This window comes from Gopherus flavomarginatus, chromosome 25 (assembly GCF_025201925.1).
Source record: "Gopherus flavomarginatus isolate rGopFla2 chromosome 25, rGopFla2.mat.asm, whole genome shotgun sequence".
Classification (NCBI taxonomy): Eukaryota; Metazoa; Chordata; order Testudines; family Testudinidae; genus Gopherus; species Gopherus flavomarginatus.
The window spans coordinates 6,805,511-6,832,703 of NC_066641.1; the positions used below are offsets into that span (position 1 = coordinate 6,805,511).

At 43.8% G+C, this 27,193-nt stretch overlaps 1 protein-coding gene across 11 annotated transcripts in view; it reads left to right on the top strand.

The window, feature by feature from the left end:
- Positions 1-27,193, top strand: part of TANC2 (tetratricopeptide repeat, ankyrin repeat and coiled-coil containing 2) — a 628,479-nt gene that overhangs the window by 592,141 nt on the left and 9,145 nt on the right. For 9 of the 11 annotated variants that reach the window (XM_050934871.1, XM_050934879.1, XM_050934880.1 and 6 more), the window contains 10 exons: positions 1,808-1,993; positions 3,850-3,943; positions 10,388-10,521; positions 11,556-11,679; positions 18,821-18,996; positions 19,273-19,405; positions 19,933-19,962; positions 20,891-20,982; positions 24,060-24,206; positions 26,608-26,708. In XM_050934871.1, coding sequence (XP_050790828.1) covers positions 1,808-1,993; positions 3,850-3,943; positions 10,388-10,521; positions 11,556-11,679; positions 18,821-18,996; positions 19,273-19,405; positions 19,933-19,962; positions 20,891-20,982; positions 24,060-24,206; positions 26,608-26,708 — 1,217 coding nt within the window. The remainder of the gene's footprint in view (positions 1-1,807; positions 1,994-3,849; positions 3,944-10,387; positions 10,522-11,555; positions 11,680-18,820; positions 18,997-19,272; positions 19,406-19,932; positions 19,963-20,890; positions 20,983-24,059; positions 24,207-26,607; positions 26,709-27,193) is intronic. The other 2 variants (XM_050934881.1, XM_050934877.1) reach the window with 1 other exon arrangement.

A 27,193-nucleotide genomic window follows, 5' to 3' on the forward strand; every position in this document is an offset into this window, starting at 1 on the left:
GTTTGCGTTTCTGTGAGAATGTGCTGCTTTGAAACATGTCGTTGGCACAAAAGGTATAGCAGGTTTGCAGGGTCTGTAATTAGCATTTGGGAATTCAGGCCTGATACTGAAACTGAGGAACCTTGCCTTGCTAATGGCTTGGTGAAGTCATTTCTCTACAAGTCCTTGACCCTTCGCGGTGTTAAAAAGCAGCATTGTTTTGCAGCATCCAATACACCAGGGGTTCTCAAACTGGGGGGTGTGATCCCTGAGGGGTATTATGTGGGGGGTCGCGAGCCATCAGCCTCTACCCCCAAACCCCGCTTCTCCTCCAGTATTTATAATAGTGTTTAATATAAAAAATGTGTTTTTAATGTATGGGGGGGTCATACTCAGAGGCTTGCTGTGTGAAAGGGATCACCAGTACAAAAGTTTGAGAACCATTGCAATACCCCATTTGGAAATATTCTCTGAACATTTCTGTCTTGGCCAGTAAACTTGACCAGTAAGAATACTCTTCGTTCAGTTTGTGGTGAGCATTTCAAGGGTTAATTGTATGTAATGAATCAAGTTTCAAACATTCTGTTGAACAGAAAAATTTTGCTCCGAACTGAAATGGGAGCCTCCTGGAAACAATTTGTGGTTTCTGTAAATGTTTTGCCTCGGTTCTGGAAGCAAACTAAAGGCTTGTGTGGTTTTAATACAAATGTCAGGATGACTAAGGGACCCTTTTACGTCTTGCTGAGTTGTCAGGACAATGTAAAGGAAAAAATAGACTTTAAAAAAAAAGATAAGCTGGGTGACTCCCTAGCACTGACTGAGAAGCGGTATTAATAAACTTCCAGTGGAGTCCCATTATATCCTCTGTCAAGGGAAATGGAAGGGAAACCCAGGGCACAGAATGTGATTTAAAAAATCCCCATCCCAAATGGAAAAAAAAGAAGCTAGCTTCCATGAGTGTTCCCCTTCAGTACTGAGAGAATATATACAGTAGCAGCCATTTTTGGTTCAAAGATGTTGGGTTGTATCGTGAATAAATTAAACAATAGTGGCCATGTGCATTTCCTGAACAAACAGATACGTTGTTCAGCAGTGAAGTGGTTAATGAGTAGAAAGAAGGTAGTTGAAATGTTTTGCTGGGATACTAATATTATTTGTATTATGGTAGGACCTAAAAGCCAAAGGTAACATTGTGGACAAACACACAGAAAACAGTCCTCAAGTTCCTAGTAGGATATCAGATTATAATACCACCACCTGAAATTTCTGTTTTAATTAATGTTTCTCTGCTGCCCCCTTCTAGTGAGGCTGACTAAGGTGCAGCTGAATAAAACAGGCTGACTAATCATTCTAACACTGGACTCAGGATGAGGTATTTTTGCTCATTTTGAAGAATTGTGAAAAGGTGGGTTTAGAACATTCTCTTTCGACTCAGTGGCTCTTTGTATCCTGAGGCAGACAAAGTCACTGGGTAGAATTTCAGTGCCAAAGGAACTACAGTTGGTGTACTTGAGAACGCAGCGGAAATGTGCTTTTGCGGGAATAAAGCCAGTATACTTTTAGTGTGACGAAAACTGAAGCTGTAAAGTGGTGACCTACCCAAAGAAAGCGGCTGTGGCCAAGAGGATGTCTGTCCTCAGGGCAGTGATTCTTTGGGAATGAACTTTGCCTGGTTGTGGATGGGATGGTTAACAAGAAGAATGCAGAGAATGTTCATCCTGCCTATGTGGCATTATTACAAAACCAGGACTGGAGACGCTGAGAAAGCCATGGCTTTTCAAACACGAGTCGGGTTTAATTTTGTTTTGTTTTTCTGTTCCCCTGAAAGGTGGATCACTTGGACAAAAACGGTCAGTGTGCCCTGGTTCATGCAGCTCTCAGAGGTCACCTGGAGGTAGTGAAATTCTTGATTCAGTGTGACTGGACAATGGCTGGGCAACAGCAGGGGGTATTTAAGAAGAGCCACGCAATACAACAGGCACTGATTGCAGCAGCCAGCATGGGCTACACTGAGGTAAGACATAACTACACTGTTCTGGATCTCTGTGGGATACAGAAATAAGAGGTTAGCTGCGTTCCCTGGTCACAAGGCTGAGCACAGAGGGTCTAGGAGGTGGAGTCAGTAACTTCCTCCCACCCCGCAAGTCAGTGGGATCCTCTGATTTCTTGGCAACCTTGGTGGCCTGGGCAAAATCTTCGCAAGCTTCCATCCAGAGGGAGAGTAAAAAGCCCCTAATGTATTTGAATATACCTTTAAGTAGGCAAAGGTAAAGCCATGTACTACTTATCCCACTTCCCCAGTGAGGGTAGGGATGATATGTAAAATACTGTTTATTTTCCCATTGGGAAGCAATATTTGGCTGAAAAATTGTTTCTGTTTAAATAAAACCCCTCTCATTAATTTCATTAATCATGAAACTTCAATCCATGAAAACATAAGTAACGTGATCAAATCAAAGGAGTTAATCAAAGGGAGCTGGGTAAATCACACCATGCAAGTGAACACAAGTTGAATTGCTTAGGAACAGATGTGCCTTTGAAGCAACAGAGCTTCTCTGCAGCCTGGTCACATGATCCCTAACAGCACACGGGATTATTCTAATGGGAAACTCCCCCATAATTTTACTGATATATTTGTAATTTTTTTTTAAAAGTGGTTTCAGAATTATTTACGGTGTATGCAGCGCTATAAATGGACATGGCACTTCACAGACAAATAAAGATGTGTAGTCCATGCTCTGAAATGCTGACCGTCAAGGGAGGTGGAAAGCCAGGGGAAGTAGTGTTATAATTAGTAATTATATAATATAATAATCATACTATAATTAAAATGTCTATAATTTATAATTATAAGAAAGTTAAGGTGGAATGTTACTTCCACTGATTAAACAGTTTGCTGACATAGCAAGCATTACCATTTTTCTTCTAGCAGTTAAGCACATATGAAAGCTGATTGAAAACTGGTTTAGTCTGTGACTTCAGGCTCCCCAGGGCCTGTGTTGTACATGCTGTTGCTTTTCAGTAATGGATAGCCCCAGCAGGCAGCTTAGAAATGACAATTGTAACTGAAAACCTTTCTTTTCAAAGCCCCCTTGCACGTTATGTTCATGAGAGATGCTTCCTGCCCTTGTCTGCTGTCAGGTTGCTATGCTGAGTACAACAGGCACAGTTGTCCCACTCTTGCCTTTAGAGTGGCTCTTGGTAGGTCTGCCCCTTCTTGGATGAGAAAAATGTACCTTTGTCCTTCAATAAACACTGTTCTCTCCTTAATCTCTTGCTTTCTCCTATCATCTTACCAAGCACTAAGGAGATTTTAGCCAATTTCAAAAATTTACCCTCGGAGGAGATTAATTCAGTTCTTTGAATCCCAGTCTACACTGGCCAGGGAAACCATGTTGGTACCTTTCTAGCGATCTGTCTGAATGTCATTCATGCTAGGAAGGAGCTAATTGTTTCGAAAGACAGTCCAATCTAGTATTCACCCACCTCTTTTAAGCACTTCAGGATCCAAAGATGAAAGTTACTAAAGCACTATTTCTTCACTGGTCACTGTGGGTAACCCAGGAACTATGGAGCATTCACTGCATGCACAGGATAATCTGTGTACAAAACATACACAGCTTCTGAGTTGTTAGGTAGCACCACTATAAAGGCTCGTCATGTGCAGTTGTCTCAAGAGACTTGTTTTTTCCCTTGTTCAGGGCAGCTGGCTCAGTTACTGATCTCAGGAAGAATATTTACCTACGCTGAGGTGCCAGGCAGAGACTTTGTTCATTTTCGTTTGTTTATTCAGAATGGCTTATGTTAAGATGTCAGCAGTTTATATATAACATGCTGAAGTTCCTGAGCTGACACGTCTCCTTGTTTTAGATTGTCTCCTACCTGCTCGATCTTCCAGAAAAAGATGAAGAGGAGGTGGAACGAGCACAGATCAACAGCTTTGACAGCCTGTGGGGAGAGACAGGTAATTTCTATAGAGGTTGCAGTTTCTATCTTTCATGTTTGTGTTTGTGGATTCCACTAATATCAAATATACATTTTAGACCTGCGTGTGTCATGACTTACTGAGGGGACATCAGTTTCTTCGATTTGAACTTCCTTGCAGATGCTCTGTAACCTGCTTTATTATTTTTCCAAAAAGTGCCTGGCCTGATTTTTGGAGTAACTGAGTACCTGGAAGATTCAGGTGTGCAGGACCTCTAAAGATCAGGCCAGCAATCTTTTCTGGGACATCTTCCACTGTATTGAGCTAGATGAGCACAGAACTCTCTTTTTTTCCTTTGATATTTGGCACAGCTATAAAAGGAATGTTTACCAACACCAAAATAACCTGCAACACTTGGCAGCTTAAACTCCTGAATGTTAAATTAGCATTTGGTTTTCTGCGAGCTTGTAATTGCTTTATTGTAACATTGAAAATATACCTGGCAATTAAACAAATGCATGTTAATGGAGGATAGTCCATCTGATAATCCTGCATGCCAGTCTAGATGTGTCACCTTCCCAGTGTCTACTAGAAAAAAGTCAGCATTTCAATCCACGTCCTTTACACGTACAGCTTGTGTTCAGCCAAATAGAGATCTGCAAAATGGAGCCATTGGCTTTTAACTTGGATGAGCTAGTTAAATGTTAGCGACAGGGTTTGTACTCTACTCACTAATTAGTTTAAACCACTGGTATTGCCACAGTGATATTCCTGTCTGGGTAACCACACAATGATTTTGATCCTGCCAGCGTTAGTCAGAAATGACCTGAACCAAGGATGCAAACACTGGGTGATGTGTAACTTTGTGTGTGGTTAAATTGTTTTTGATAAACAGAACACACACTGGGGTACATCTTGAATTGTTTCAGACTTTGTAGTTAGAAAAATATACTCATGTAACCAAACCTCTGAATGTTTTCATGTTCATGGCAACACCAAAATTTGAGCCTACCAGGAAGAACCTCCTCTGGGTAAATTGAGCTCATGAAGACAAAATTGTAGATGAGAATTGGCACAGTAGGCAGCCTGAACAACAACTAAGATTGTTGTGGGCTAGCAGCAGGAACGTGTGAAAGGATGAAGCCCCCAGAATCACCAGAGGAGACCTAAATACAGACTAAATATGTCATGATAATATTAACTGATTTTTTTTTTTTTTTTTACGAATAAATGTTACGTTAGAGAGTCATAGAAGGAGAAGGGAAAGGAATAGAGGTATAGTTATCTAGATATGATCCCTGAACACTGAATAGTATTCATTACAATCGTATAATGATGACAACATTTTTACAGATGAGTTGTTGATTCAATATGTTGACCAGCGCAGAGGTAGTGTTATCTAAAATATATTCTCTTTTACTTTAAAAATAAAGCCAAAATATCAAGTGATGCTATTAACTGGAAAAAAAACAGACTCTGGAATTGAGGATGGGAATCCAAAATATTTGTAAGGTTTGGTCAAAAAACCACTAAAATGTCCCTCTGTTGTATTTACTTTGGTAAGCAGCATCAGATACTGCAGATGCAGTTTTCTTCAACAATTTCATTAATGAACTGGATGATGGGATGAATTGCACCCACGCAAATTTGCAGATGACACTTAGCTGGGAGGAAAGGTAGATACGCTGAAGGGTAGGGATAGGATCCAGAGTGACCTAGAGAAATTGGATTGTTGGGCCAAAATAAATCTGTTGAGGTTCAACAAGGACAGGTGGAGAGTCCTGCACTAAGGATGGAAGAATCCCATGCACTTCTACAGGCTGGGGACCAACTGACTAAAGGTCAGTTCTGCAGAAAAGGACCTGGGATTACAGTTGATGAGACACTGGATATGAGTCAACCGTGTGCCCGTGTTGTCAAGAAGGCTAACGGTGTATTGGGCTTGTCACGGAGTCACCAGGTGATGCTCTGGAACTGCTCCTCACCAAGCCAGTCAGGACTTTGGGGAGCCTCCTCTCCCTTGGAGCAGACTTGTTCAGGGCAAGAAGCTCACACGTCTTCATCTCCTGGGTCTCTCCTTGGAGCATTCAGCATCCTCTGCCCCTCCGTGCGCTTCCCACAGCGACCCCGCCTCAGTGGGGTCCTGGGGAAGCCACAGGGTCCTGCACCCCCACTTCGCAGTCAGACGTGACTCTCAGCGAGCCAGTAAAACAGAGGTTTATTCGATGACAGGAACAGGGTCTAAAACACAGCTTGTAGATACAGCGAACCGGACCCCTCGGCCGGGTCCATTCTGGGGGGCAGTGAACCAGACCCCCCACGTCTGCACTTCACTCCTCGACCCCAGCCAGCTCCAGACTAACAGCCCCCCCCCCAGCCCCTCCTCTCTGCTCAGCTCCTTTCCCGGGACACGAGGTCACCTGATCTCTTTGTCTCCAACATCTGTCATATTAGGAAAAACTTTTTCACTAGGAGGGTGATGAAGCACTGGAATGGGGTTACCTAGGGAGGTGGAATCTCCATCCTTATAGGTTTTTAAGGCCCAGCTTTACAAAGCCCTGGCTAGGATGATTTAGTTGGTGTTGATCCTGCTTTGAGCAGGGGGTTGGACTAGATGACCTCCTGAGGTCCCTTCCAACCCTCATCTTCTATGATTCTATGATATCATTGGACATGAGTTAAGATAGCCAATGACTCTAGTTAAACTTGACATAGTCTGATATTAAGCCACACAGATTTTCTGGACTAGTTTCTAACTCTCTCTCCATTTGCAATGCAGTCTCCCTTCACATCCAGACAGCTCTCCCACATCCCTGACTCTGTTTAGATGTCTGCCTGGAGGCTTCTCATCCATGCACCTCTGCTTGATGAGTTCCAGCAGCTTCCTGTTCTGCTCAGACATCTCCCATTTCCATACATCCCAGGCCACTTTCCTTGGCTGATTGTTCCCTGAAGGACACATCCAGCATTTGCCTTGTTCCCTCTGTGTGTTACTACCCCTGCCAAAGAGCTCCCTTTAATGGAAAAGCTTTTGTGTGGCCATGACTATTAGATATTTCTGTCTGTTTGTGGAGAGCTCTTGGAGTCCATCTGGTTACCTTGTAGTGGCGTTGATTCATGTGCTAAGAGTCATTGCAAAGGAATGCCCAATATCTGATAAAAATTGCTCTTGTGAAAGATGGAAAATAAGCAGCCAGCAGTCAGGGCCACCCAATGGATTCAGGGGGCCTGGGGCAGCGCTTGTACTCACCCGGTGGTGATCCGGGTCTTTGGCAGCATTTCAGAGGCGGGGAGCCCCTCAGTCGCTTCACGTCTTCAGCGGCACTGGAGGGCTCCCCGCTGCCGAAATGCCGCCGAAGACCCGGAGCGACTGAGGGGCACCGTGCTGCTGAAATGCCACCGAAGACTTAGACCGCTGCGGGGCCTGGGGCATAGGGAAAATTGCCCCCCCAAACTGGAAATTGTCAAAACCTCAATCTCTAGTTTTTACACATATTGCATAAGTAACGTGAGCGTCCTGTGGCTCATGAGACTCCATTTTATTTTGTTTTGGTTTTATTTTCCAAAAAGTACTTAACAATTCTAGATAAAAATAAAGAGAAATGCAGCAGAAAGTGTTGCCTCAACCTGAAATCAACTTTGAAAATCCGTATTGGTTCCTGTTCTGTTTCGATACCTGTTGCTTGTCTCTCTAACCTTGTCTGGAGTAGAATTGACTGCCTGGCTTCATGATATTATCCTACTGTCATCTGAATTGCAATGCCAAGTTACATCATAACCTGGGCACTGCTGACAGCACAAAAAAGTCAGTTCCAGATGGAATATTTACCTCTGAATCAAGACTAATATTAAAAGCCAGCAGAAAGTGTCTGTGTCAACAGTAATAATACAGTCAGAGATGGAGGTGCAAATACAATGGTGATAAATGCATCAAAATGTGTCCTCCTGCTACTGAGTATGAAATAGATGATTGTAAAACACAGGAGACTGAAAGCACATTAAAAAGGTGGTTCTTTTTCCCAGTAGAGAAGTTGACTTTTTCCTTAGAAACAGCTCAATTGCATTTAAAAGTACATTGTTATTGAGCCCACTAGGAATGTAAAATAAATGCACATTACATAATTGACAGTCACACCATTGTCCATAATAATACTTTGTGTGAGGGTACGGCCAGACTACCCACCGTATTGGTGGGTAGCGATCGATTTTTCGGGGATCGATATATCACGTCTCATCTTTTTTCACGTAGCTGAAGTTGAGTATCTTAGATCGATACCCCCCCCCACCAGTGTAGACCAGCCCTTAAAGACATTACACAATGAATCAATGGCAAAACCCAGGAAGAGAACCCAGAAGCCTTGATTCCTCCCTTGCTTGTGACCACTAGACACAGTCCCTGTCTTCTACATTTGTAGCTTACATTCAAAGCCACATGGATACGATTACGGGTCTCATAGTCACTTCTGTTTGCAGCATTTAGAAGTTTTTCGTTTTTAACTCTTGATGTCCCCCAAACCCAAGAGAAGAAAATAAACTACAGTTTCGAACAGAGAGAAGTTGAATATATCACCCACAAGTAACAGGGTTGCAGCTGGAAACCCATCAACACCTCTAAATCAGCCATCCCACAGAAATGAACTTCAAAGAAAAAGAAACATGCCCCATCAGTTAGAAATAGACTCCCAGCTTCTGCTCAGACGCCTACTAAAAGGAGCAAAACACGGAGCCAGAGGAGCTGGGCTGAAATACACGTGAAGCTGAGGAGGAGAGGGAGGAGCTGAAAAGTCTCAAATTAATACTGAAGACAAGTAAAAGACAAGTCCTACACTTAGATCTATTTTCAGATTCAATTTCTAACCCAGCCATGTTGTCAGAGTTTACAATGTACATTTTTCCAGGGAGTGGAACTTTCATGCTACCAGGTCACTTGAAATATTGAAAATTAAAGATAATTTTGGCTTTGCATAAAAAGGCATTTGCAGGTGGGATCTGTCCTGGCCCAGAAACAAAGGGCAGAATTAGCATTTAAATTGAAGAATGCTTGTTCATATGCATTGTGTTCCAATTGTTTCCCTGATGGGGTTTCAAAACCTTACGCCCTAAAATGAGATAGTAAAAAACAAAAATCTTCCATTTGCATAGCACGGCTCTGCACTAGTTCTGAAAAAGAAAACCACAAACTCTACTAACTTCCAGCTGGCTGGCAATAATCTTTCAATAACTCCATCTCTCTCTCTCTCTCTGCCTTCCTTCAAGAACCCCACGTAGTCAGGTTCCCTAGTGAAACTAGACAAATACAACTTACATTTTGTGGAAGGGCTTTAAAGTGTATGTGAAGAAAGCATGTACCCAGAGGTTTGTGTGTTCTATTGAAATCATTCCCATGTAGTGACGTACTTGGTTTTAGAATCTCTGGATTGTATGCTGTACTGTGCCACAGAAAAGCTGCAGGAGGCACAAGGGGAAATGTTTAAGGTTTCAGATGACACTGCCTTGAACTTCATAGTTGCACATGCCAGTAGGTTATTTGGTGATTATCATAGCTGGGTTTTTTTTCCTGGTCCATTGCAACTTGGGGAAAAGGAAAATGGTCTTTCTCATACAGTACTCTTTTTCCAGGCTCTTATGAGGTCTCTTTCCAGAAAGAACTAACCTTTGATAATAAAATATAAATGATTAGTGAAAATTACAGCTAGCAAAGTATCATAGTCTCTCTGTCTATCCATTATGTGTCTTTTTTTATCCTACCTATGAGAGTAGTATCTAGGCCCTGAATATAATAATTATAACCATCAGGGTGGAGGGAATGCAGATGTTTGGAAGAAAGAGAAGGCTGGTCCACACTAGGGGGGGGGAAATCGATCTTAGATACGCAACATCAGCTACGTGAATAACGTAGCTGAAGTCGAATATCTAAGATCGGATTACTCACCCGTCCAGACGGCGCGGGATCGATGTTCGCGGCTCTCCGTGTCGATTCCGGAACTCCGTTGGGGTTGATGGAGTTCCGGAATCGATATAAGCGCGCTCGGGGATCGATATATCGCGTTAGACGCGATATATCAATCCCCGAGCAATCGATTTTAACCCGCCGATACGGCGGGTAGTCTGGACGTACCCAGAGATTTGAGATTACTGGCAGGAATCACAGCCCTCGTGAAAGCTACTCACAAATTGCCATGAATGAGCAGAACAGGCTTTCTTTCTCTGGTATAAATTTTTTGGTGAATTCGGCTTTTTATTACTGTTTTTTCATTTGTTTTCATTGATTTTTTTTATTATTATTTAGTTCACTGTAATGCTGAAGTACAAGCAAGCTGAGTCGCTCCTTTTGCTTGGTGAAATTGAAAGAAAATTTGTTTAACATAAAGCATATTATATTTTCTGATCACCGAAGGGAGCAAAGGAGACATTTTTCTTACTGCTGGAAATATGCAGTTCTAAAAGACCTTCTCTTTCTCTCTCCCTTCCTCCCCCTTTCAGCTCTGACAGCTGCTGCAGGACGGGGTAAGCTGGAAGTATGTCGTCTGCTTCTGGAGCAAGGAGCAGCAGTGGCCCAGCCAAATCGACGTGGGGTGGTGCCATTGTTCAGCGCAGTGAGACAAGGCCACTGGCAGGTAAATGAGGTCACTGCAGCATCAACCAAAAGTTATTTCTCATTTGACTAGGGTGCGTGTCGTTGGTAATAATAGAGTTATGGGTTTAGATAATCCCTTATACTAGTATTCCATGCAGGAAATGTTCAGCCACTAAAGTCATCAGGCTTCTGACTTGCCCAACTAAATGCTTTGGCCTAAATATTCCACAATGTTTCATTTGGAGAGGGCATATAAAATGAGGCCCCTTTAAGGTGTCTTAGTTCAGACATCAGAAAATCACCAGTCACGTTAGAAGATGTAGGTCTTTACTTGTAGTGCTATGTGAGTAGTTTCTCCTAAATATGATACTCTTATTATTATAGAATCATAGACTATCAGAGTTGGAAGGGACCTCAGGAGGTCATCTAGTCCCACTGCCTGCTCAAAGCAGGACCAATTGCCAACTAAATCATCCCAGCCAGGGCTTTGTCAAGCTGGACCTTAAAAACCTCTAAGGAAGGCAATTCCACCATCTCCCTAGGTAACCCATTATGGTTAAATAGAAAAGGCTTTAAGCCTTGAAATGTAACCAGAGTTAGAATTAATGGCTGTCTTAAAAGAACCAGTGGCTGTCTTGGTGCCTTCTCCATTAACTACCTAAAAGACAGAAAGTGCTGGTGTAAATGGAGCTATTATTATTAGGATTATTGTGGTTGTTGTTATTATTACAGCCTTTGTAATGCAGCCAGGACCATGCTATTTTGGAGCACTTTAGTTTGTTTAGATTAAAAACAATATTTTCTCAGTGATCTAATCCCCTACAAACCCCCTGCCTCACCTCACTTTAACAAACAGTGGCACATAAAGCCTGGGCAATAGGTTAGGTGCCAGGCACTCCAAAGTCTGCAGTTAGCTAGGGGGGAAAATATGGATAAAGAAGTAATTTCTTTCTCTGTGTCTGAGGTCTGGGTGAGGTTTCAAGGCAGGGGGACTGGTAGGCTGTATCTCAGCTCTCGTTTCATCCCAGCAGAACCTCTTTGTTTCAATTGTATCCTTGTTTTACGTGTTTCCAGATTGTAGATCTCTTACTCACCCACGGCGCTGATGTAAACATGGCAGACAAGCAAGGTCGGACTCCTTTGATGATGGCTGCTTCTGAGGGACATCTAGGCACCGTGGAATTCTTACTTGCACAAGGTTAGATCTTAGGCAAGGCTGAGTTGGAGCACAGCACTGTACTACTCGTGTTAGAAACAGGCCCGGGTAAACCAAAAGATCAAATCACTGACATCATTGGGACCACTGCCACTCTGTTGTCTAGGGGTGAAGGTTAGATCACATGTAAGTGCATTACATGATTTGGCACTCTCAGGCCCCTCGATACTTTGAACAATTTTCTCCTCTTGACTTGTGGACATTGTTGTTACTAACAGTTCACACACACAAACCCTTTGGTTGCAATCGTTGGAGAGCTAACGGAGAATGGGTGCTGGAATTTTACCCACCATGTCATCTAACCCTGCTGAAGGCAAGGCTGCCTGACACTGGTGGCTGCTGCCACTTTGTCTACACTAGTGCTCCCAAAGTTGCTACCACCAGTGAATTTTCATTGTTGGAAACGATGGTTTGTCATTTTAGAAAATAAGACTGGAGTAGTCATGGCCTTAGTCTTGGCTGTTCATTTGTTTTCTGTCTTGAGTGTGTATGTGCTCATTTGAGAGCTTCGTTGAATAACACACAGTGAAAGCTTCAGCCATCAAGTTTTCCAGAGAAAATGTATTAAAAACAATAAAAGAACCACATGCGTGCTAAAAGGATTACCAAAGGTCATCTCAGCTCCAGCCTGGAGCTCTCGCAGGTATCAGTCCTTCAAAACCTACAACTGGGTTTTCCCCATGATAACAAGTTTATATCTGTCTCACATTCAAAACCGGAACCACCAGCTGGTTTCTTTACACAGCTTGGGCCTTTGATCTCCAGCCTCTGGGAATGGATAATCAGCAGACAAATACACTCTCCTCAGGGCATAGCTTCAAAAGATAGGGTATTTGCATTAGCCTCTCCCTAGGGCATTCCCCAAGAAATCCGCTTAACACTCTTGTTTGGCACATTTTCAATATAGTCCTCTGAACTCCCAGGCCTCACATCACATCTCCCGCCTAGAGATGTTACATACAACCCCAACCCACAATAATACATAAACTTTGCATTTAATACAATGGACCCAAAAGATACTTAAACTTAATTCAATAAGGTTTTTCAATGATATTGCAAGAAATTGCCATATCTGTTGCAATGCCCCTTAACCACATCAAAACTAGGAAACGTACTTCTTGGTCATAATGAGTGTCGTGATGGAAACCATTTAAATGCGTCTTGACAGGACCAAATCTCAAGGCTCAATCATGGCTTATGAAACAGTACTGAGCACAGTTTGGGACACAATTTAACACTTGTAATTGGACCATTTTCAGCTGTTTTAGCTGCTCCCACTGCTGATATCAGTGTGAGCACCAGGTAAAATCCCTAGTGTGGACAAGGATTTAGACCTTGTCTACACTTGTCTATCCTTGCGGTGACATCTATGGTAGGCATAGCCATAAGCCACAGTGAAACGCAGGCTGCGTCCCCACTCATTGCGGTGTGTAGCTACACCTAGCAGTGAAAATCTCCAGCAGAGGGGAAAGGCCCCAGAAGCTTCCCTTTCTTTTAATATTTTGCTCCAGTTTGTCCTCATATTTTCTTTTCAGATATGCTCTCTAAACGAAAACCCATTTGGGGAGGGATATTTTCCTTGTCATAAGTAGCTGGGTCTACCTAGTATTCCTGCTGGCTAAAATATTAATTGTAAGACTCTTGCATAGAATTATTTACGTAGCCATTTAAAATATGATTTTGCATTGAAGAGCTCCCAGACTTTTGAGTGCAAGATACCCATTCCTCACCCTGGCCATTCTGGGAGTGTGTGCCACAGCGATCCCCACTCTTTAGTGCTGTGACTTGGACAGTGAGATGGGCCGGCTCTTGAGATCTTTTCACATTAATCACCCTTTTTCTTTTTGTCCCTATTAAAATTCTGACCTTCATATCTCTCCATCTATCTTAAAATAAGTATTATTTAACAGACACGAGAGAGAGGCACGCTGTTTAAACTTGAGTGAGCACTGGATGGAAAACTTTACATAGCAGGGCAAACATGAAAGAGCAGAATCAGCTAATCTGGTCCTGGATGTAAAATGGTCAGAAAAGTCCAGTTCATGTATAATCGGCCCCTGGGCTTCATGACCCTGGAGAGGTAGAGAGGTCAAGAATATGAAAATCACCTTTCATAAGAGATGCTCTGTAATACAATAGCTTACTTAGCATCCACTAGCATAAAACATACAGCTGAAAACTTAAACCAAGCCCAGGTAGAATACAGCACTACATGGTGTGTTTTAATTACAATGGCTTTGACAGTCCTGTTCGGCGTTTCATTAAAATCAAAGTGTGAATCAGAAAGCGTAAGTGTTAATTAGTATGTTGCAACGCAGATCTTATTTAACTGTACTTGATTAGCAGAGGCAGCATTTGTAAACACTAAACACTTCTTATTAACAGAGTTACTATCATCAATCAATTTGAAATTCACATTTGCAGAATTACCTGCTGTTCTTGGTCGTATCCAGAATTGGTGGGCATGTGGACATTACATTGGCATTCTCTGGCCACAGCTGGATGGAATTCTGTCGTGTGTTGAGCTGGAACTGCAGTACACAGAGGCCTGAGAACGCTGCATGAGCATTCAGTTTTGAGATCTCTTTGGTTTTAGATCATATCCGAAACACTGGCTATAGATTATGCTTTTCAGCAGACAGAGCGCATCTTGCCTCATACAGTCACCAATCTTATACTACTTGGTGCAAAAGACAGCTAGGGAGAAGGAAGAGGTCAGTGGTTTGGGGTGGTTTTGGGTGTATCACATCATCAGCAGATGTTTGCTTTCAGTGATTCAGGTGGTGATATCCATCACCCTTCCAGAATATTCCTATACTACTGGCAATCTCTGCTTTCCAGCAGCAGTAAAGTGAAGGACCTTTAGCATGGAAATGAAGAAGCTTTCTGTATATACAAAACAGCTGTTTGAACAGACTCAGCAGGCTCAATAGAGCTCTAAATACTGTGTCTTCCTGGTCCAGGCACTGGATCATCAATGCATCTTTCACTTGTAGACCAACTTTTGCTTTCCCATCTCTTCAGGGGAGCAGTGAAGTTTCAGGATGGTATGGACAGTTACCAGCCAACAGAATAAACTTTCTCCCTCAATCCATCAGTTCTGAAGTGCTGGCAGATCCAGCTGTGAATAATCTTGGCTTTGATCCATATGTCCCACTGGTGCCAACTTTTAGAGGCAAGGCCTTTGAGTTCACTTGGTAAACGACAGCTTGGATTAGTGTGGAGAGGTTGTGCATTCCAATTTAGCTTGTAAACCAGGCAATGGCATGATCTCTCTGGCTGGCAATGCGGAGACAGTTGTTATACCACACACCAGGAGGAACTAGTTTAAAAGCTGTTTGCAAAAATCTATCCCTCAGAACAACTGAAAATATATTTGTTTTTCCAAGGGTACAAGTTTTATTTGTTCCTCCCTCTCTAGCTTGTGTGCCTCTGTTTCATAGCACTGAGTTCTAAGCTATTGAAATCACCCACTTCTCCTTCCCCAGCGGAGGCACACTGCTACCTGGGCATTTTGGTCTGTAGCTGCCCTTGGATTCCTTTCTCTGCCCAGATAGGATCTGCACCTTCCATCATCTCTTGCTGCATGTCACTCTGCCAGGCCTGGTGATCCTAGAGCAGATCCTTTTGCCCTTTTGACTGAGAGTTGAATGGAACCCCTCTTACAATCTCATTCGCTCACTTATTTTTAAATATAAATGTAAAAGGTTCTCTAGTGTGTTGAGGCTTCAGTGCATCACTTGTGTGGGTTTGATGCAATTTGTTTTTCTCTTGTCTGTGTCTCTGCCAGGTAAATATTTTACAGTTTGATTGCTGACTGGGTCACATTTTGAATTTTGTCTTTAGCCTGATTTGTTTTCGGATAAGGAGACGCAGCCCAGCAGTTTTACATGCTCTGGGTGCACTCACACAAAGGACCTTTCCTGGTGCAGCAGGAATCACAACTCATCTACATATGGGCACAGTTCTAGGGGGTCACCCTAACCTGACAAAGTTGAGGGCTAGAGGCTTGTGTCATGTTTGGCTTCCCCCAGTGTTAAGTGGGTTATGAAGGACCTTAAGGAAAGACACTCTTCACGGTGAGCAGAGTCCAATGTAGGTCCTGCTGAGAGCAGTGAGTGCATCATGGATTTGGCACTTGTGTAGAGGCCAGGCATGACAGGCCTAGGAGCAGCATTTTGACATCCTTGAAGCAGTCTGAATTGTGCACTTAAAGCTGCACTGGTGCATCAGTACCCTGGGGTCTTTATGTGTCACCCTAGAGTAGGGCATGTCATGATCTCCGGAAAGGGAAAAGAATTAAAAAGGCTAGTGGTTGTTGCGACTTTCTAGCCTTTCCCCGTTCTTGTAGGAGTTTTACTTACCTGTGCAGGAAGATTCAGGAAGAAAACAGATTGGAAACCTTTGGCTGCTTGATCCCCAGAGTGCAGCTAGGAAAAGAGAATGAGTCCTCTGTAACCACTTCCATGAGCACACTGCCCTCTGATTGGCTGACTACAGGCTAGCTGACCCTTTCAGGAAGCTTTAAAAGCTGTTCAGGACAGAGTGAGGGGCAGTGTAGGAGGAGGCTGTCAGATGAAGAGGAGCTCCTACTGGTAGCAGTTAAAACTGGGCTTACATGTGTATATCCAAGCTGTGTTTGGTATATGCCTCTTAGTGAAGCAATATACCATCTGTTTCTGAACGAGAGGTCTGGCCACACATTCTTTTGGTGTTCTGCACTCAAATTTGGAGGTTGTTAGGGTGACCAGACAGCAAGTGTGAAAAATTGGGGAAGAGTGGGAAGTAATAGGCACTTGTATAAGACAAAGCCCCAAATATCAGGACTGTCCCTATAAAATCAGGACATCTGGTCACCTTAGAGGTTGTGCCCAAGCATGGTGCCATGAATGTGTTTAGAGCTCTCGTTGGAGACTTTTTTGGTTGTATCCCAAGTGAACTTGCCTGTGTCAGTATGTTAGGCTCTTGCTCCTCTCCACAGGGAAATCTGAAGCCAAGATGCAAGGAATAAGGCTGCAGATATCTGAGGTGTGTTGTCTGGATAATCTAAATGGATTTGTTGTCTATCCAGTGAACACATTGACCTAGATGGATGAAGAGGGTTGGAAAATACACTCTTCTGGCTCCCCTGCTTTTGCTAAGAGGATGGCTGTGGTCATCCTTTTGCATTTGGAACCTGTCAAGAACCCACAGTGGATGTGATAGAATTTGCTGGAGACTGTCATTTTACCTAGTGGAGAAGAAGAACTCAATACCACAGTGTTTCAACCTATTGGTAATAGAGTCACGAGCGTGAGTGGTGGAAAAGCACTTTCTTCAGTGAGTTGCAGCTGATTTAGGTCCCTTTATCACACTTTTGAATGAAAACGTTGCCATTGCTCGAGCAACAGAACACTTCCCTTTCCCATGAAGAGCGGTGTTCAAGTACTTTAGTTATTTATGTTCTCTCACATTCCTCCCTCATGCCAAAGATTCTAACCAAGATCATGAGAGAAAGAACTTGGATGATCCTTAAGTAGCTCCTGATTGTCCAAGAAAACTTCGGGTCTCTCTCCTGTTGGCTCTCAGTTGACAGTGTCTGATCCCATAAGGAATCCCATCAAGTTAGCTCAGTTGAATTAATTTAACTTGATAACTACAACACCACCAGCTCAAATGATCTCAAAGGTGTTAAACTGGGACTGCATGAGTGCTATGGAAGATGAGAGGTGGGATTGAAAAATTAAGCTAACAACTGAAAAAGCATCTTTTTTTCCTGTGTAGACAGAGCCACTATGGCTGATTACTCCAGAATGCCTTTGCATCTCTTTCCAGACTCTCCGTCCATATAAGCATGGTTCCTGAGAGAGAAGAGTGGGCTTCTTGATGTCTCTGGGGAGGGATCTCAAATCCAACTAGCTATTCAGAAGGAGTTTGGCAGAAAAGCCTACAGATCTAAGTGGGGACAAAGTGCATTTTGGTGTGAACCAACTCCAGTTAGTCGCAGTCTCTCTGGTAGATTTCAGTTGCCATGACCTTCTACTAGGATTTAAGCTGCTGTAAATGCTTGGTGAGTCTAGCCCCACGTCACTAGAAGATCACAGTAGAGCAGGAGCTGTATTTATCCAGCTTCAAGGTACCATTAATCCTCTGACTGATTTAAATTTTGAACTTCTTAGAGACAGGGACTGTGTCCACTGTGTGTACAGCACTGCTGGTGCTCAGTGAGTAACAACTGTGCCGATGTGGTGTTCTTCTCATGTTAGAGTCTGGCTTTTAGTTCACCTTTTAGTGATGAGTTCAGGGTTCATTACCTCCCTGCAGCACCTGCTGAGAGAGCAGGTAACTGCATTCCCTGGATTCTGCTTCAGTTACTAGTATTGTTTTCTCCTGCAGCTGTGGAAATGCAAAACCCCTGAGCTCAGTTCGTACCAGGTCAGTAAAACAGGATCTGATTGGCCTGTATTTTGTTTTAAAAGTTGTTTATGTGCAATTTTTGAGGTTTGCACACACGTTCTCTTTGCGACACAGCCGGGGCCTTAGTAGCAGAACTGCTGCAGAGGTTGCATGAGAGCCTGCAGAGGCTACTGCAACTGTGGTGCTGAAGCAGCTTCCAGTGAGCAGCTTTCCAGCTGCTCTGCATCCTCGGGAACTGATTCACTCCCATTCTTCCATGCACACATCTGCCCAGTGCTCAGTCCAGCTACTCAGCATTTGGTCCATAATGACTTGGGATCTCATGAAGTCTGATGTTGTTCATTTCTTTAATAAGCCTGGGTGGTGACTGTGCTGACAATGCCATTAGGTTTCCCTTTAATTATACTTACAGAAACATAAATCAACAGAAACCAGGTTGATTCGTTGATCATCATAGTCTAGTGATTAAAGGAAGAACTTTCCTGAGTTCTTATCCTGATTTTGTAACTGTCTGTTTATGTGGCCTTGAGTAAGTCAATTAACAGCTCCATCAGAACAACAGGGATAGTCAGACTGGGAAAACGGGGAAAGTAGTTAACACTTGTACATCACTCTGCAAACAAAAAGTGCTACTGGGTAGCAGTGCTAAGCGTGATTACTGTTATGTAATAGTACCAAACCCTATACAAGAGAGAGCTCTTACGTGGATACGCACTTGCTCTTTCAGGTGGCTCCATATCCCTAATGGACAAAGAAGGCCTAACTGCCCTTAGCTGGGCTTGTCTGAAGGGCCACCTTTCCGTGGTGCGTTCCCTGGTGGAGAATGGAGCTGCCACAGACCACGCTGACAAAAATGGACGCACTCCCCTGGACCTGGCAGCTTTTTATGGTGATGCAGAGGTGGTAAGTGCCGTGTTACTAATTGCAGAACAAGGAAGAAAGCAGCAGAAATACCATAAAATATTAGTGCTCAAATGTCTCACCCATCTTACGGCATTCATGTAGCACCCAGACCTGCAGACTAGAGTGACACAAGAGTAACTTTATCTCAGATACTATAGTGATGGGCCCTGGATGAGACCCAGAGTGGAACAGAACAGAGCTCCATACACATGGCATGGAGTTGTGCCAGGTTGGTCTTGCATAGGGCAGTGGTGACTGTGGCATTCATCGTTGCAGGTTCAGTTTCTGGTGGACCACGGTGCCATGATCGAGCATGTTGACTACAGTGGGATGCGCCCACTCGACAGGGCTGTGGGGTGCCGCAACACTTCCGTCGTGGTCACTCTTCTGAAGAAAGGAGCGAAGATAGGTAGGGCGAAGGGGGGAACCCCTCTTTCAGCTGTTTACTAAAGCAGGAAGTCCGGGGAGTGGGTCTGGCTTCCTGCAGTGTAAATGTTAAAGCGGAACTGCTGCTTCCTACCCAGAGTGCAGCACATGAGTTCTGACTGTTGTGTTCTGTGTGTTAAACTGTGATTTTTGCTGCCATACTACTTAGCAAACGTAACCCATAAGCTGCTGTTTCTTTGGCAAGGCCTTTCCTATGGTAATGCTTTTCTGCCTTTACTAGTCCTGGTCTATAAACAGTACTGTATTCATGCATTGCTGTGAGCTGCTGCTTTCACTTGCTCTGTATATGCTTTCAGATCCTAGCGTTAACTGCGCTGCTCCACACAGCCGCTCACGTTACCTTGCCCTTGGAGGGGATTTTGCTGGTGCATTGGCTTCTTTGCTGCCTGCCTCTCACTGCTGCTTTTTCCTTTCTTTGTTTTTGTTTTTTTTCACTTTCATCCATTTTCCCCCCCTCCTACAACTTTTTGTTTTCTCCTTTCTTTGAAGGTTGTCAGACGTTACCGAGTCGCCCTCGAGGTATATTTCATCGCTGTCAGCATCAGGCTTGATCTGATGGCTTTGTCAGCTTTGCTTTCTCCCGTTTGATTTAGCCTGCATGCATTCCCCTCGACCTCTAATCTTTTAATTTACCTCACCTTAAAATATTTTGTTAATGACTGTTGCAGAGAATAACTTGAACTCAAAAACTAATCCTGAAAAACACATTGGCTCCACTTTTAAAATATGGTTGACTCATTCTTCACCCAGACTAATGAACTCTGCTAAATTTTTTACCACTGCTCCCTAGCTGTATTAGGGCTTGACCCATCAATTGACTCTGTCTGGGTGGATGCCTGCACTCGCTGAAGGCAGTGAGACCCTGCATTGGTGCAGCTCTCCACCTATGGGGAGTCAATTGTGGGAACAAGACCTTAGAATAACCTGCTTCAGCGTGGGCTCTGCCTGAAAGATTTTGTTGTTATATTCTCCAGCTTATTGAATTTTCCATTCTTTAGTATTTCACATCATATGAAGTTTTAAATCAAAACCTAGTCCTAATATCTAGGCGGCTGAATTATTGATTATCTCTGTTAAATTTATATATATATTTACTTAACTTGCTTTTTTATGTAACCACTTTGATTTCCTCTTTAAACTTATTTTTTAAACCCAACCGTTTCCCCCAAAGCTTATTCTACAACATGTGCTGCCCTCTTGTGATCATTTAAAACAGAGCCAAGTCTTTGAACGAATAGAAAGGAAAGACATTGTGTGGAAGATGGTGTTAATTTAAGAAATGCAAGATGAACTGCCAGCCCTTTAATTTGGAGCAGTCTGCTCCTTGACCGCACCAAGTTGTTCTCTCCAGCAGAAATTCCCACCCCAGGATATTTTTTCCACCTAGCTTCCTACCACCCTTGCATTGTATGAGTTTTTTACCCATCATGCATCCTGTACACTACAGGTCCAGCAACCTGGGCGATGGCCACCTCCAAGCCAGACATCATGATCATCCTGTTGAGCAAGCTGATGGAGGAGGGGGACATGTTCTATAAGGTGAGAGGGAGAGCAGAGATTTTTCCAAGGGATGACCGTGAGAGACCCACAGTTACTTGGTGTGCTGTTTTGTTCTCCAGGTGTCAGTTTGCTAGGTAACACTTGCCCCCTTAATCCAAGCCAAGAGAGAGCTACATCTCTATCAGAAAGAACACTCACTGGATTTCTTGCATTGCAGAGGAGTTTTACCTTCTAATTGCTAAATTTAAACAGGGCTGAAATGAAGCAAAATATGTCTGCATTGTGTGGATTCGAGGTGAGATGTCATTGGTTGTCCACCTTGAAAACTCCAGAACCAAAGAGCTTACAGGGATTTGGTAGCACTGATGTGGTTGCTTGGCAGTGTCATTGTTACGTAGCAGAGTTGTTGCCATACAAAAAGGAGATAACTCAATACGAGTGTCCCAGGCAAACATAGTGAAAAAATGTCCATGTAATGAAAGCAAATTCTCAGGACATGGCTTTTTTAGCCAGTCATTACCATTAGGCTGACATTTCACAATGACAGCAATAGAGCCCATTGGCTCTGTATTTATTTTTAGCTGGTCTTCAATACCTGGAGATTTGCGCACACACAAGAAGCTGTAAGTCCAACGATGATGCAGAGTGAGTCTGAGAGGGAAGTAGAAAATATGCAGAGCTGGCACCATAACTGAACTCATCTGCCAGGGATATATGACACAACTGAGGAACTTGAGTCTAAAAGATTTTAAAGCTTTGCAGCTGCAAAATTAATGCCTGGATAGTCATAAATTGCATGTGTCCTAATTCCCATTTTTCCCCTCCCTCTTTTTTTCCCCCCATTGCTACCCATGTGTCAAACTTGTGCATTTAAAAAAAAAATGAAGCTACAATAATACGACCAGGTTTATCCTCCCCCTCAGAGAGGACTCCCCTTCACTCCCATGTCTAAGCCCTAAGGATTCCACCAGACTCAAATCCTCCACCTGGAACAAAGGCAGTAGCTACCATCCTTCAAGCTGAGGAGGTCTGCCAGTGGGTCTCATTAATCTTTGGGCTGCTGCTGAGTAACACCAAGCACTCATTCATAGGGATTGAATGTCTCCTTCTATGCTACACTCAGCCTCTGCCTGCCCATGGGGGCTAGCTCAGGGTGAAAGAAAGGGGCATGCAAGAACCTTCCCTCTTCCATGTCTGTTCATGGGCCTCCCAATGGAGCAATCCTTGGGCTGCTCAGTCTGTAGGGAATGCAAAGACTACTTGTTCCTCCTCAAGGGAGTCAGGGTGCCTAAGAGCAGCTGGGAATGAGGTGGGATCGTGGCTTTGTCCCCCTCATACACTGGCCAATGAGAGCAAGCTGCTCCCGCCTAATGGGTGAAACAGATTGTGCTCCCCAGTTGCCCAGAAGACATTGGACCTGCCAGAGACACTGTGTCTCTAGTGCTGCTCCTGAGGCAGGGCAGCTCCACTCCACCTCCAATGCACGGCAGAGACCCGGATGTCGCAGTCTTGCCTGGAGTGAGAGGAAATGCATCTGAGTCACCTGTGAGCCAGCACACTCAAAGGGCACCTCTTTGGCTTTGCTTCGTTTCCATGAGGTCACATAGTAAGCATCCTCACATAGATGTTCCCTGCACAATCCAGCCCCGGACTAGCTTTCAGTACTGCCATTTGACCAGGGAGAGGTCACTACACATAATTGTTCAGTCCAGCTTGAGTGCCTGGCATAGCCTGCAGGGCAGGGAACATACCCAGTATAGAACAGATTTTACCGGATCCTTCTGAAGAACGATACTGTTTTTATATGCTATGCGCTCTTCCATCCATGTGAGAAGAAAGGGCAACCTTCAGTCTGATTATCTACAACTTTCAGCCTTCTAGCCCTGCAGCATATGGAATTTACTCTAAAAATCTTTAGCTTCATCAAAGTGCTTGTTATTAGGCTTGCGGTATTAATCGTTGGTTATATCAGTGTTGGAAATTACAGTACCAGTATATGACATCTAGAAAGTGGGCACCTTCTGGTCCCCTGGCACAACAGTTACGTAATATTGTTGCCATGTTACACGCCAGACATAGCTGCATTACAGTAGTGGGTGAAGGATTTCTAGCTGATCTCTCTGTGATATTTCGAAAGCACATACCACCTCTCCAGGGATGGGTTAATGCATAAGCGAACTAAGCACGTGCCTAGGGCCCAATTTTGGGGGGAAGAACCAAGATGGACCTCCTCCACAGGTGGGTTCACAGCGCCATGTGGGTTTGGCCTAGCTGTCCTTTTGTCACGCCGGAGGGATGGCCAGCCCAAACCCGAGTGGTGCAGGCGCTGTAACCCTGTGGGAACCTTAACTTATTTCTGCATCCCCTGCCATTTAAGTTGAATTATGTCAACGTACTGTGGTGTGAATGTAGCGTGGTCAGTGTGTTGTTTCTGGTGTTAGAAGGTCAGGCCCCAGAGGTGTATGTTTGCCTAGAGGGCAGTGATGGGTTAATCTGGCCCTGCATCTCCCACAAGGAGCACAGCACTTCACCTACAAAATATGCCTCAATTCCAACAGTTCCAGGGAGTTTTTAAAAAAGAGAATCTGTTTATTTATCCCAAGAAATCCAGAAATAGATACAATTGCCATCCAGATAAAAGGTGGGACCAAGGAGGGCGTTGAGAAGTTTGCTCTAAAGCCAATTTCTAGCAGTGAAGAAAAAGAATTTTTAAAGAAACTGTCCAAAGTGCTTTCGTAAAGTAGTGTCATTAATGTTTCTGTACTGTGCTGCAGGACTGGAGGAGAGCGCCCAAGACGGGGCGGTGGCAGCCAAACTCAAAGAAACAAATTTGGCTGTCAAATATATACCAAGTTCCTGCTCTGTTTCCTATTGTAGCTTTAGAGCGATGTGCACGGGGGGAGCAGCTCTTGCAGAATGCATCTCCATTTTAGAAACTGTTCCCTTGAGCACATGTTCTGGCTGTTCTTTCTGAAAAGGAGATCAGCACCTAAGCAGTGTTACTTGTCCATACGGTCACTGCAGCTGATTAATGGGCTGCTTGTCAGCAATTAACAAGCTGCTGCCACTCTTAAATCAACCAAGTGGTGTATTTTGACATCTCACCCTTCTATTAGAAAGGTAAAGTGAAGGAAGCGGCACAGCGCTACCAATACGCCTTGAAGAAATTCCCCAGAGAAGGGTTTGGAGAAGACCTGAAAACCTTCCGTGAGCTGAAGGTGTCACTCCTCCTCAACCTCTCCCGATGTCGAAGGAAAATGAACGTAAGTTCCACACACTCTTCAAGTCCCTTTAGAGCAAGCTGCCAGCTTCCTGCCTGCGCGTAACAGAGTGTGTCTCTCCCATGGTTCTGCTATGGCCTCTGAAATCTCTCCTCTCTGTAACCTGGTTGTCCTTCACAGAGCACTGATATTTACAATTCGGAAGAAGTAAAGTAGTGATTTAATATTCATTTCAAACGATTAAAAATTCATTTCCATGTTTAGAGCTTTCTGAATTTTTTATTACTCCTTTCTGATGACAATATGAATTTGAGGGTGGAGAGGTTAGTATTTCTCTGATTTCCAGGGCAGTGGTGAGGGGTGGAGTCAGTAGATGTGATCATTTGAATACCAATGAATTTGAAATCAGGGAGCTTAGAGAGCTCTCACTTCCCCGGGGCAATGACTCATCCAGAAACACTCTCCCTCCCTCCTCCCAGAACACCATGTCCCTCCTCTTCCCCCTGCTCTAATTTAGCTGCACATAGGGATAATCTTCTGGAGTCTCTCTGTTCCTCCAAAAGAGACACATGACACCTCTCCCCTTCTCTAGATTCTGAGAGCATCACATCTCCACAACCTGACCAGTCTCCATAGATTTGAGAAGTGAAAGTCTTCTTCAGACCCAAGTGCTGGCCAGGATTATGTTGCAAGGGAGGGGACTTTGTGATGCCTTCATTTCTTTAAGCTGTTGAAGGGGACAGATGAAAGTGATGTGTGTAGTGATCTTAATGCTGGCTAGCAAACAACACAACAATCAGAGAACACTACAGAGACGTTAAACTCATCTTTAAACAAGCCAACTTTCTGCTAAGCCTGCACTTTCAGGGCCAAATGTTCAGCCAAGTCTGAAAACTTGCTCTTCTTTTCTTTTTCGGCACAAAATTGCAGGGGGCATATCATTGCACCCATCATTTAGCTTACATGGACATCCAAACCATAGATTGCATCTTCAGATAAGTGACTTAGATAACTGAGTGACTGGAATTGCAGATGTAAACTAAAATCAGTCCCTGCAGACCCACTCTTACCATTTTTTGTGTATTTTGGGTGCAGAAATTTGTTTAATAAGAAACAGCTAATCAATTTTAAACCAAACAGGAAAGATAATTGATTAAAAGGCAAGTGTCTGGAAATAGAACTGAAATTAAGCAAACTTCCCTCAGTGGGTTTCTGTTCTGAAGACATGGTTTGCTTAAGCTACAAATGACGTGTTTGAATGATTGCTTGGTGCATTATGATTAGCAATTTCATGAACCAAATAAAGTCAAAATCAAAGTCATATTGCCAGTGCATCCTTGCCTCGGAACATTGTGTTAACTTGCAAGGTAGCACACAGCTGTGGTTCACAGAAGTCCTTTTCAGTATATGAGATGCCAAAAGCCTTTTCAGGTTACACTTGTTAGTGAGTGCAGCCAGTGTGCACTGATAAACTCCATTTGTAGCCTAGCAGAGTTTGCCTCGCTTATTTTTTAAGCAAACAGGAACTGTGTTAGACACCAGATCCTAGAACTGCTGACTGTGACAGCCCAAAGCCATTGCTAGACATGATGGGCCAGCGGGTGCTGTACCAAAGCCACCCCACTAGGAAGTGGGCACCCTACAGAGTGCTCACATGAGCTCTGTGGCGAGGCACATGGGCACTAGGGAAGACAAGGTCAAGGGACGGGTAATCAGGAAGAATTATACCTTAGCCGATAATGTCCCATTCATGGCAAGGCCACATTCGAGCATTTTAACCAAGCTACATTCTGTTCCACCACCTTCCCCTTCACCCCTAACTCAGTGTTTTCTAAGTAGCCCCTAAAGGAGAGGAACAGAGGGAAGTGAGAGGGAGTGCACTGTGAATGGGTCTTGTACGTTGCTGCACATAGCTATATAGGCACCAATATCCCTTTCCATCCGGAGAAGTGTTATTCACGATCCCTAGTATTAGTGTGTGTGTCAGAGACAGTCACCGGGGGCAGTCGGGGGGGCAGTCGGAGGGGAGGGGAGGGGAAGGGTTTCCTAATGGTTTCAACAGTGGAAAATCCTTCCTGAGATGACCTTCCAGTCTGTGTGAGAGCAGATGCTTACTGGAGGACGTAGGTTACTGGACAGGGACTGCATGTACTCGATTGAGATCCAAGAAGCAGAGAAAGGGGCACTTCACCTTAGGTTAGTGTGGGTGTCGGACAGTGGCTAACATTATGGAATGGGTTTGCCTCTTCTGGACACAGTTGTAGCTCTCTTGCTATCAATGCTGTCTGATCCATGTGAAAAGTACCATCAGGTTTTCCAACTCTACATGCAAAATCTTTGTCCATATAATTTTGTTTTGTTCCCAAGTTGTATATATTTTTTATTTATATATATATCTATATATATATTCAATTACTTATCTACACACCTATTGTAATGACAGGATTTTGGAATGGCGGAGGAATTTGCCACTAAAGCACTGGAGCTGAAACCGAAATCTTATGAAGCTTACTATGCAAGAGCAAGGGCCAAACGCAGCAGCAGGTGAGGCGAGAGAGAGAGAGAAGTGAGAGGGGCTGTTCTCTGCAAGTCTGGGCACAGCGGTGTAGGAATTGACCATGCAAAACTACATGAGTATCCCCGTGAGAACAAATTGCAAAGGAACATTGATTAGGGTGGCTGTAAAAGACCCCAAAATCAACATCTTCCCTTGTTTAGTAATCGCTGTGGAGCATGTTCATGTGAACTGTTGAGAAGCTCATTGTAGTTGAGTTTGTTGGAATATACTCAGCACTTTACATCGCTGAAAGCTTCAAATCACAACTGAAAAGATACACTCTAGTTCAACTGCAGCTATTGGACTTGAAGCAAGGATTCATTCATAGAATTGCTATGGCCAGGAGGTTCAACTGAACGGTCACAATGGTCCCTTCTGGCCTAGGAATCTATGAATCTGTCTATCCTAAAGCGTTCTTCTTCTTGGCTACTAGTAGTGCAGTGACTTTGTGGGTAAATGCCAGCCACTGTGC